General features: G+C 30.2%; 1 protein-coding gene across 1 annotated transcript; it reads right to left on the reverse strand.

The window, feature by feature from the left end:
- Positions 1–10,447: 10,447 nt before the first annotated feature.
- Positions 10,448–11,800, reverse strand: LOC115983708 (zingipain-2-like). The gene is made up of 2 exons (XM_031106447.1): positions 11,306–11,800; positions 10,448–11,200 (listed from the first exon to the last, which is right to left on the reverse strand). Exons 1-2 carry the CDS (start codon positions 11,736–11,738, stop codon positions 10,614–10,616), a joined length of 1,020 nt encoding a protein of 339 aa, XP_030962307.1. The 5' UTR covers positions 11,739–11,800; the 3' UTR covers positions 10,448–10,613.
- Positions 11,801–12,096: the final 296 nt, after the last annotated feature.

Genomic DNA, 12,096 nt, shown 5'->3' on the forward strand with positions numbered 1-12,096 from the left:
TCGACTTTGGTATTATCAAGTTACAAAAGAGGGGCATTTCCCTAATTAGTTTGAGAAAGAGGGCAAAAGGCTGGATTTTTTGCGCAAAAAGGGTATTTGCCCATTTTGGCTAAATATACAATGATCATTCAATGCCCTAGGAGTACGCAAGAGACAAGAATCCTAGATATAGCACTTGGGACTCTTCTACCCCTTTTGTTGTGAAGGTAAATATTGGTGCAACTATCAGTGAGGAGAGATCGTGTATAGTAACAGTAGTCATACATCATAAAATAAGAGCATCATCGCATGGACATAATTAACGTAGACCAAGACCCTCTAGAAGTAGAAGTCAGGGTAACACAATTATTGGCACCAGAGCTACGAAATTGGGATTCAAGTATGTCAATTGCAAAGAGACGCTATTATTGTGATTACAACACAACAAAACTCCACGTACTATCCTCACTATGCAATTAAACATATTGTTGATGACACCAATTTGTGCTCTTAGACTCTCGAAAATGCTAGTGCTCTTAGAGTTGAAAGTTCCTACGTTTGATGAGATTTTTTGAATTAGTAGTTGTATAGGATTTTTATTTTATTTTATATAAGTTATAGGATTTGTTGAATTAGTGTTATAAGGATTTATTTAAAATATAATAAATATTCTAATCTTCTTATCAATTATTTATATTAGTGAAAATTGATATAGTTGTGTGAAATTATTGACATTGTAGTAGGACTAAACTTGAGTATTTTTATTTATTTATTTCTGGTTATAAGCTAGCAATTCCTTATTTATAAAATTATTATATATTTATTTTTTTACATTAATAATTAATAATTTATGATGTCACAGTTCGACCATCAGTTCGACCTCGGTTGGATTAGAAAACCAAAAATCAGTACCTTTTTCAGTTCTATGTTTGTTCCAGTTTTTAAAACTATTTCATAAAGAAAGATAAGCTTCACAGGGTCTGATTGGAAGAAAATGAGAAGGTTGCGGGTTACGCTATTTGGACCATTAGTTTTTATTTAGGACCCAAAGTAGGGACGGATACAGAGTTAGGGAATGCGAAAGTATAAGAAAAAAGAATCATGAAAATCCAAATAAATATCTATTTAATTTTAACAAAATATTAACAAAGACCAAAAAAAAAAAAAAAAAAAATTTATTACTTTTGTAACGCATTATAATCAACGGAGTCAATATCATACTGGTAGTCATATCGATTTGGTCAAGGAAATTAATAAAATGTTTTGATATTGGTTAATGCTGATGTACCATTTTAGAATTACCGATATGGTGACACTTGTAAAGTTTGTTGAGGGGTATGTTATCATCATTTGTTTATTCATCTTCAACGTTTGAAGTTTAGTTCGTCCATATTTGTTCAATTTTTGAGTTCTCATCACTTTTTCCTCTTTGTTGTATCATTTGTGTTAATCACTAATGAATTGGCAATGGGAGATTCTTGATTAGATCTTACAAAGTTTGGACTTCGTTGCTAAGGTTTTTCGTTGGTATTTGCATTCATATCAAATTTCAATGACGTGATATTTTTTGTAAATGTTTTTATATATTTTTTTGTTAATTTTGGAATAGTGCAGCAAAAAGAATTAATATACCATATTAGATTGTGTATATATTTTTTTTCTTCCATACCTTTTTGTCATTTGAAGGTGCATAAAAAATCTTAGCAACTATATAATTTTCAAAACCATTCTTTAGATTGAATTCATTCAAATAAAGTAGGAAAATCCTTTTTCTTTTTTTCTTTTTTTCTTTTTTTTTTTCCAAATCATGTGGGATTCCTTCTCCAATATCAATAGTTTTACAATAATTTAAATAAGTTGTACCTTAGTTTGTTTTTCAGTAGTATCTCTTGTAGATTTATTTAGGATTTTCTTGGCATCTCGATCAAAATTCACAAAATTTGTTTTGTCAGTTGCATAAAAAACTTCAATTTGAATCTTGTATCTAAAGTAGTTTGCAGTTGTATAAATATAGTAGATATAGTGAGATGAATAAATTATAAATATTTGGAGAGTATGTAGTTGATGTGAGTGCCTCTAACCTTGGGATAGAAAAATTTGTTTTTGTTTCACATTTTGCACACCAAAATGATTCTGCTTGTAGTTTGACATTCCTTTCACAAAGCATGCACGAAATGTAATACCAACCTATTGTTGTATCAATATTACTTATTGTTACAATACTTTAGTAGTTCACATCTTGCAACGAACTTTGAAATTAATATGCATTTTTTTTTAATGTAAATAATATGATGTATTATTATTATTATTTTTTAATGTAAATGATGAGTATAATTTGAAATGATTATCAAACCTGTTTCGTAGGATCTCATTCAATGCATTTTATCTTTACTATTGTCTTCATATTCTTTAAAGATAAATTCTCCCATGAAAATTATTTTGCATGTATTTTTGGTATTTCTTGTATAGGATCATGTTTTTGACCAGTCCTATCATTGAATTTTTTTAAAGAAAATATTAAGTAAATGAAATTTTGTGAGATAGTATATGCTATTTATTAGACTTATTTGTTATTATAAATTTTAGAAATATGCACTTGTCAATTATTTCAGCAACCTCAAGGTTCTTAAGATTTATATATATTTTTGTTGCACTGGTCAATGACAAAGAGAATTTGTTTGCATAAATTGCATAGAACATTATTAATAGACAAAAGCGTATTGAATTGAAATTGGGGAAAAATGAAGACATGATTTCATGAGAATGAGATTTTCTAGAAGTATCATCTATACATGGGGGAGGAGGAAGAGAGTTTGTAAATGGGTAAGAGTTTTGGTTTTGATTTACACATGGGAAGGGTTAAGTTTGGGTCATAATGTGTAAGGTAATAATTGGGCTTTGATTTTTCATAAGGTTTGATCTATTTTTAAAAGGTAGTTCATTTTGTAGAGAATAACTTTTGGTCTAATAGTAAAAAGAAGTTACTATGATCTATTGGGTAACAGTAAAAAAAACTTAATAAAAAGAGGTAGAAAAAGGCTAAATTTATACAATAGTAAAAAGAAGTTACTATGATCTTTTAGCTAACAGTAAAAAAAACTTAATAAAAAAAGGAAAAAAAAGGCTAAATCACATATTTCATACTATGAAATAAAAGTATGTCCAACTCTTTGACTGTCTTCCACTCATTGATAGTGCGATATTAAGACATAGTGTGAGCAAGTGTGTATGCATGTGTGTTGGTACAAATACAATAATAATGGAAATAACACAACGAGAAATTGAATAATACTTCTGAATATAATTAACGTATAGAAAAAAATTACACAACACTATTTGGACTGAGGCGCGACACTCGCTCTCTTTAAGGAGATTCAAGTCCTTGGTTGGCTAAACTTTGTAAATTTTTGATACCTCCATCCTTCACCTCCCCCTTGCGCACGTATCTAGCCCAATATCTGAGACAATTCATATTAGCCCATTAATCACTACAATTAAAAAGAATAAAATAGTCTATCTCCTTTTCAATGTGGGATTAAACATTTTCACAACTCCTCATCTTCCATATTCACTCCCACATCTTTACATTTATGTTATAACATTTATTCATTTTAATTATTTAATATTAAAATGCTCCAACAATGTCTCTTATAAATGATTTTAAATTAAGCCATGGTAGAATATAGTTTTACATTGCACACCAAATATTCTCTCTACTCATATACCCAAAACAAAAACTAACCAACCAAATTACCTAGACCTAAATCATATTTAAGCCTCAAATTTAAAAAGAAAAAAAATTACCCGTAGGGGTTTCAGTGTCTTAATGATAATGGGAGGCCAGTATAATGGAGGTGGTGACCCCTCAAATTCCTCTTTTTCTCTCTTTCAAATGTTTTGTTAGTCTAAGGTCTTTTATTTTGGTAATATATAGTGAAATAATGTGTTTTTATTTAATAATCCATAATATTTTTGTGTCTCTCTATCTCTCTCTAGAGCCTTATCTTATTAGTTATTACTTTTAGTCCTCACTTATTTTATTTTGTTTTTTTTTTCTTAAAAAAAAAAAAAAATACTAAGATAGTAGGTATGCTAAAAGATATGAAGAATAGTGAAAGGTTTTATTGTTTTAGTATTTAAAAAAGAAAAGAAAATAATAATAATAATAATAATAATAATAATAATAATAATAATAATAATAAGTAAGGACTAATAGTAATAATTAACTGGATAAGGTCCTGGAGAGAGATAGAGAGAAACAAAAATGTGTGGATTGTTAAATAAAGTGCACTATTTTTGTCACGACCCAAATCCATGGAACATGAATTTAGATGCATGACTAACTTGCTAAACTTATATAATTCCATAAACATAATTAATCCAAAATAAATCAATACTCCAAAGACACAATACTCTTAAAAACATCTTACAAAAATCTAAACTCCAAAAATTGGATATAATCTCTACTATAACAAAAACTTGAATTACAAAATAAGGTAACTAAAATTCTATAAGTCTTCAATTCATACTGAAGTTGCCTACAACTTTCATGCTCTACCTTGCACCTTACAAAGCGACCCAAAGGTTCTATATTGCTAACTACACTTTATCTGAAAAATAGTAATTGAGGGGGTGAGCCACACATCTAGTAAGTAATTATACAGAATACACAACAGAATAGAGTCAAGCAAAGCACGAGTATTTTGATTTTTCACAAACTCATTCAATGATATCAAAAATAATTTTTCCAAAACATATAATGAATCACTTAATACGTATGTAATCGCATCTTAAAGTCATTTGAAATCACATACATATAATTGATCAGAGCACAGTTTCACATATACACATCACATATTCTCACATACAATCTTGTGAGCGGATACCAACATCTAACCCTTGCTGGTGAGGGATCAACACATATTCTCACATAGTTTCACATATACACATCACATATTCTCACATACAATCTTGTGAGCGGATACCAACATCTAACCCTTGCTGGTGAGGGATCAACACATATTCTCACATACAATCCTGTGAGTGGATTTACACATATATCTGATATATCTGATCAATTCTAAAAAAAAACACTTATTTTGAGTCACATATCACAAAGCAAAGTTTATACAAAATATAATAATTTACTTAGTATTAACAATTTCCTTTCAAATGCAAAGGCATATCAAAGATCACAATATCGAATAGAACATAAATCAAAGGATGCTTGACTTTCTTAAGGAATGAATAGAGACTAAGGAGTTTATGTAAATATATTACAATTCTTAAGTAAATTTGAAAATTAAATTTGCTAAAAGGAACATTTTAAATACTATTTGGAGAACAGGAATATGACCTTGAAATCACTTGGTTTTAACAAATTTAAAGAACAAGAACCTTTTTAGAAAACTTACATTGAAACTCAATTATTTATGGAAAATAGTTTAGTTTAGAAATCATCTTTTAAATGAGATTTGGACATTCAAAACTTATTTAAAATTCGAAGTATTTATTTAAAACATTATTTAATAGTCGAAATTTCTCTTTCAATGATACAAAAATACTTTTGACAAACTTTAGAAAATATAAGCATGAAATACAAAACTTTTGAAAACTTTTAACTTCTAAGATCCTAATGGACAAAACTTGTGCATATTATGCATAATTACTTACAGCACTTGAATCACTTTGAAATTCCAGTTGAAACACCTTCCAAATAGTCTCAAAATACTCTTAAATAGGACCTATAATCAATCATAGAAATATACTTAATATCTTCTACAAAATATAAAGCTTAAAGAACTATACAAATAGACTCACTAGGATTATACTTTGCTGAACTAATAACACTTTTAACACTAAATTAATGTTTCTCTATCCAATGATATTCTAACCAATAATATTCCATTGCATTAATCGAAACTCATATTGCCATGAGTAATGCAGTAGCAACCCTTTAGGATTTAATATATAACCCCAATGCAAACAGTGGGCCGAAACTAATATGATCCTGTTCATGAATTTAACATTCATTGACCTACAGATTTAATATGAGAATTTGGTATGAAAATCTAAAATCTGTCCTTATCCTTTTTAAAATATTTGTAGACGTGTTGAACCCTTAAATGGTTCATTGTGTTTGGAAAAATAGTCAACACCTAGGCAATAGAGTATAGACTATTAAAGCTATCACTCCATCCATCAGAGAACCTGGACTTTTGACAAAATGTGAGCAACCTAGTATGAACACTATGCAGCCTTATTCATGGTTTAATAGCATAATCCCAACGGCAAGGAAAACGGTGGCAGCATTGTTGACTTATTATATATATATATATATATATATATATATATATATTTATCCTAATGAAAACATAGAAGTCGTGCCTTTGTTCATGGGTACACAACAGCAAATCTAACCGTAAAATGTAAGTAGAATTTTAGGACCAAAATCAAATTTCTGAACAATCTAACATCACAACTGATTCCAAGATAACCTTATAAACTTTTAATTCTTTGTTTCTAATGGTGAGAAATCATACCTTGAACAATCTGATTGCCTCTTCAATTGTATGTGCTCTAACTCCAAGGAAAACCTCTCAGCCTCTTTGATAAAACCCTTTCTATAAAACCCTAACGGTCTCTTCCTCTATCCTGTAGTTTGAATTAGAGATGTGGGCTTAGTGGGGTAGTGGATTGTAGTTATTAATAAAAAGAATACCTATGGCCCATCAATTATATTTAAAAGAAAATTTAATAATAACCTCAAATAAAAGTATGCGGGGTATTACAATTTGGCTTAGTGGGGTAGTGGGCTGTAGTTACTAACAAAAAGAATACCTATGGCGCATCAATTATATTTAAAAGAAAATTTAATCATAACCTCAAATAAAAGTATGTGGGGTATTACAATTTCACTATATATAACCAAAATAAAAAAACTGAGACTAACAAAACATTTGAAAGAGAGAGAAAGAGGAATCTGAAGGAACACCACCTCCGTTATACTGGCCTCCCACCACCCTTAAGACGCTGAAACCCCTATGAGATTTTTTTTTTCTTTTTTCTTTTTAAATTAGGGGCTTAAATATGATTTAGGTTTAGGTAATTTGGTTGGATAGTTTTTGTTTTGGGTATATAAGTAGAGAGAATATTTGGTATGCAATGTAAAGCCATATTATACCATGATTTAATTTTAAATTGACTATAAGACACATGCATACACATTTTCCCACACTTTATCTTAATATCGCACTATCAAGAGTGGAAGATGGTCAGAGAGTTGGACATACTTTTATTTCATGGTATGAAATATGTGAACACAATACAAATTAGTTGATTTTCATGGTCCCGTTACTCTTTTGCATTTATTCTTTTTTTCATGATAAAAAAAAAAAAAAATCTTACCTTAAGAAAGCTACATAAATACAGTGAAGCTATTAAACTAATTTTTAATATCTCAACATATGAAAATAATTTTTTTTCCTTAAAAATTGAACTATTTTTAAAAGTATTATACATTTTCGTTTTATCGAATTGGGTTTTTCTTAATAACAAAATCACGAAATCAATGAAGAATAAAAAGCCAAAAACAATGTCTATACATATCTAGGAGAAAATGGGCTTTTTCCCTTTTTTTTAAAAAAAAATCCAGCATTTTGTCCCCTTTCCCAAACTAATTAGGAAAATGCCCCTGTTTTGAAACTCGATTTTTGGACAATCGAGTTATAACAAACTAAAAAGTTAAAAAAAATTTCTAGAGCTCGAGCACCATGAACTCAAGTTCCATGTGTTTTTTTTTTTTTTTTTTTTTTTTTTTTTTTTTTTTTTTTTTTTTTTTTTTTGTTTGCATTTAGGGAGCCCTATAGTGGCGTTTTAAATAGAACTTGCGCTCCATGAACTTGAGTTCCATGAAATTTTTATTTTTTAAGTTTGATTGCCCCATACTCGATTTTCTACAAATCGAGTTTTACATTGAAACTTAATTTTGAGAAAATTGAGTTTCAAACAGGGGCATTTCTCTAATTAGTTTGGGAAATGGGGCAAAATGCTGGATTTTTTGCGCGAAAGGGGCGAAGGCCAATTTTCTCCTACATATCTATACTATATATAATAATGGAAGTTTTGAAAAAAAAAAAAAAAAAAACTTTCTTTCTTTTCTGAAAGTTCCTTAGAAATGTCTTTGGCTACTCAAGAAACCTTCATTGTCAAACATGTATCTAGGTCAATGATCCTAAACCCTGCAAGAACCAAATTTCACATTTAGTGTTATAAAATCAGATAAAAATTAAATCCCAAATCATGTTTTGAGATTTTCTATTTTCTCATGACCAAACTTTTGAGGCAGACTTTTTATTGTCTATTGGACTGCAAGATCAAATTATTATGGGCTGCACATAATAAGAAAAAGTGTGCTAAACATAATATTTGTCAAAGCCAAACAAAAATTGAGAAAGGTTCCACAACAAAAAAGAACCATTGAGTCAAAAAATATGAAAGTAGTAATTGGAGTATAATTACAACGTATAATCTATTATTGTTTCAAAACAATCATAGGTAAATATATTAAACTTTGGTTTTCTTTACTTCCTTTTTTTACATAGATTTAAACAAATTTCAAATGTAGGAAAACTAAAATGTCAAAGATAAACAAAATATGAAGAGGAATATGTTCAAAACATGAAAAGCCAACCGCATAATAAAAATTATCACATCCAAGTTCATGTGTCAAGAAAATAAAAAGAGGCTTGACAAGATTAAGTCAAATTTTAAAGAAAATATTGAAGAGATTGAATAAAATCAAGTTTTACCATCACAAGTTGAAATTTTTTGTGAAACTAATTTGAATGAAAATTATTTTGAAGTCAATGAGGAAAGGAGAAAGTTTGGGTACAAACTTGTTTGTAGGTTAAGGCTATAAGTTCCATTAAAAAAATATTAATATGGCGACATATTTTGAAAATGTATTCATTGGATTACATGTTGTTTATATTCTTAATACACATGCCAAATTTCTTGTCAATTGAATGTTATGTAATATTCCATCCATAAAATTATTTTTATAGAATAATTTTAGATAACAAAACTTGTAATTTAAAATTTTGATTTATGTCGTAGTTATTGATCTTTGATCCTCTAGAAATTTTGCAAGCATGAAGGATATAAGAATAAAATGTAATCTATGGTGGTTTGCCGAAATTTACATCTAATTAAAAGATAGTAAGTGAAATTGTGGCCTTAACGGTATAACCAAATTTGTTGTTAAACTTTGTCCATGAGGAAAATGTGGATGCTCTTAATATAGTTGGTGAAAATTACATCAAAGTAAATAATTGTGAGGTAGAAATTGTAGAGAACATTGTCCAAAATCTTACTGAAACCAAATCAGATGATTGCAAATCTAGCGCTCAAGTTATTTTTGTGGTAGAAGATATACTAAAGCTTGTTGATTTTTTTTGGGTTGAAATATTTGATGTGATTCTTGTCCCTTATTGGGTGTATATTTTCAATTTCATGAAAGCTAAGGAAAGAGAATCTAAAGTTAATTTGTTTGCTTGCTCAATTGATAAGTTGTAAGTTTGGAAAGAAGACAGGGGGACTCATGTATTCCAAGTATTTGTTTGCTTGGCATGGAAGATTTCAGATCTCAATTATCAACTTAAGGACTTTTTTTTTTTTAATTTTTTTTTTTTAAGTGGAGGGATTTGATGTAGGATGAAATTTCCAATTTAATTTTTGTAATTTATTATTTTTGGTAATTTTATGTAATTTTTAGGATTAGAGTTGTTATTTCCATAATTTTAGGTGTCTTTAATGTTGTTTAGTCAAATTAGGGTTTGGTGGGTGTTTTCCTATCCACCTTATTATTCATTTTAAATATTTTAATACATTGTAGTGTCAAAGGCCATCAATAATAATTCATATTTAATTTAATAAAAGTTCAGACTTGTTTCAAAAGCAAACATGTTATGCTTCTTGTGGCTTTCTCACCCTCATCAAATTCTTATCTATAATCTACTGAGAATAGGTTTATGACTAGACTCAAAGTTATTAGAAGAAAACTAAATTACTGGTTGTAATGTTGTTATAATGTTTCTTTGTTTAAAATGTTGGTTTGAGATCTCATTGTTATCATTCCCATTTTAGATTTTTTTTCTTTGAGTTTTGCTAATGAGTGCCCTTAGGGCACTCATTAATAATCCACTTTAGGAAAGTTTTGATACCACTTTTATGGGAAATGAAAAAAGTTGTCAAAATATTAATTACCTTTTTTTTTTTTTTTTTTTTTTTTTTCATAAAAACTTTCTTTATATGGATTATTAACCAGTTCCTTAAAGGCACTCGTTAGTATTTTTTTTTTTTTTTTAGTAAACAGTAATATTTATTAGAATTATTTAGTTCATCATAATATGCGGATTTTGATGGAAAGATTTTATTATCATTCCTGCGGTTTGCTTCATGCTATATATTTATGGGAAACGTAGCAACTAGGCTAGCTTATTTATTACTTGGTTCCAATTTCGATGATACAAGTAGCAAAATAGGTTTTTTGTATGCTATAATAAATTTAACATACATATAGTGAAAGAAGGAGCAATACTTATAGGTGACTTGATCTGTCACCGTTGGGGTACCTAAGCCACCGGATAGGAAGGTCTCATGGCAATGCCACAAACACCTTCTGGTGCTTCAGTATCTCTCTGAATCCTCATGTAGCCACTCTCACCCCAGGTGGTGCCCCATGAATTCTTGATTAACCAGTACTTGGTACCATCATCACTCATTCCATACCCGATTACAGTAACGGCATGGTCTAAATTGGTCCCGCATTCTCCTGTGAAAACTCCACTGGAATAGGACTGAAAGTCACGACCATAAGCTTCTATGGCAACTGAAACTGGGTGGTTGGCCACTGCTTGTAGTAATGCCTCCTCACTATTGTAAGGTACGTCTTCGTATGAACTTATCTGAGCTACAACATTAGATGCCATTTGCTGGTCACAAGTTCCATCCATAGCCTGATATGGGTAGTTTTCCTCAGTGGCTAGTCCTTTGTTCTGTATTATATATGCAAAGGCATAATCAATGGAACCTTTATTGCAGCCATTATTGCTTTCCACACAGTCTACTAGTTGTTGCTCGGAAAGGGAGATTTTGTTGCCATTTTTGATCTGGGTGACCCCCTCTACTGCTGCCACAGCCGAAAAGGCCCAGCAAGATCCTACATAGGAATCAATCATAACAGAAATCTTGTTAGGACAAAAATAAATGCAGCGAATAAGGCTAAACTAGGTTTTAGTTTCATACAACGTTATTATTCTCTTACCACACTGTTCTTGGTTTTTGATGGGGGTAACAGCTCCTTTTTCTCTCCAATCCATAGTTGTTGGAATTTCAGTCAGGTTTTCATATCTGAATGAGGTTTTGGGTGAACTGGGCTGGGAGGAAATCTTGTATCCAGTACGAGTAGCAATGAATTCTTCAGTTGTTAAGTCTGCAAATTCATTGACGCTTAACTTGTAAGTGCGATTCCCTTCACTGTTGACTTTGTCTATGTATTCAACATTGTCCTTGAATATCTTGAAACGCTTTACCTTCTCAGCATCATCTTCGTAGTTGCGTCCATACTTAGCCATCCATTGTTGATGTCTCCCAACAATGGAATCTTCAAGTAACGTGCGGCACATGGCTTGATATGTGGAAGTCTGCAAAATCAACAAGAAGACTATGGTAAGTTTTTTTCCATGTATTAAAGCCATTGTTTTACAAACCCAAGAGAGTTCTTTGTTAATGGCTCTATGTGATTGATAATTGATGAGAAAGAAAACACACATTTACCCTATTTATAGGAGATTAGCATCCCCATTGTGAAGTGTATCTTGGGTTGGAATGGGACCCCTTTTTCCCATCGTGCTGGGCAAGTTAAAGTAGACACTTGAATCAGACGTGTTAAGGGGGTCAATGTGCAATTTTATTGAACTAAATTGCTAAAATTAGTACCTATTAATATACTAATATTTTTTTAAGCCACCCTAGTCCATGTATAGCTCCATGTGTGGCTATTGTTCTTAATGGATAAGAATGAACTCCAAAGTTCTGCCAACCAAATTTCAAGTA

This window comes from Quercus lobata, chromosome 4 (genome assembly GCF_001633185.2).
Source record: "Quercus lobata isolate SW786 chromosome 4, ValleyOak3.0 Primary Assembly, whole genome shotgun sequence".
Taxonomy (NCBI): domain Eukaryota; kingdom Viridiplantae; phylum Streptophyta; class Magnoliopsida; order Fagales; family Fagaceae; genus Quercus; species Quercus lobata.

Coding starts and splice junctions, on each gene's coding strand:
- LOC115983708 (XM_031106447.1), bottom strand. CDS start 11,738: ATGGCTTTAATACATGGAAAAAAACTTACCATAGTCTTCTTGTTGATT. Junction 11,201..11,305: donor CAAAAACCAAGAACAGTGTG/GTAAGAGAATAA, acceptor ATTCCTATGTAG/GATCTTGCTGGGCCTTTTCG.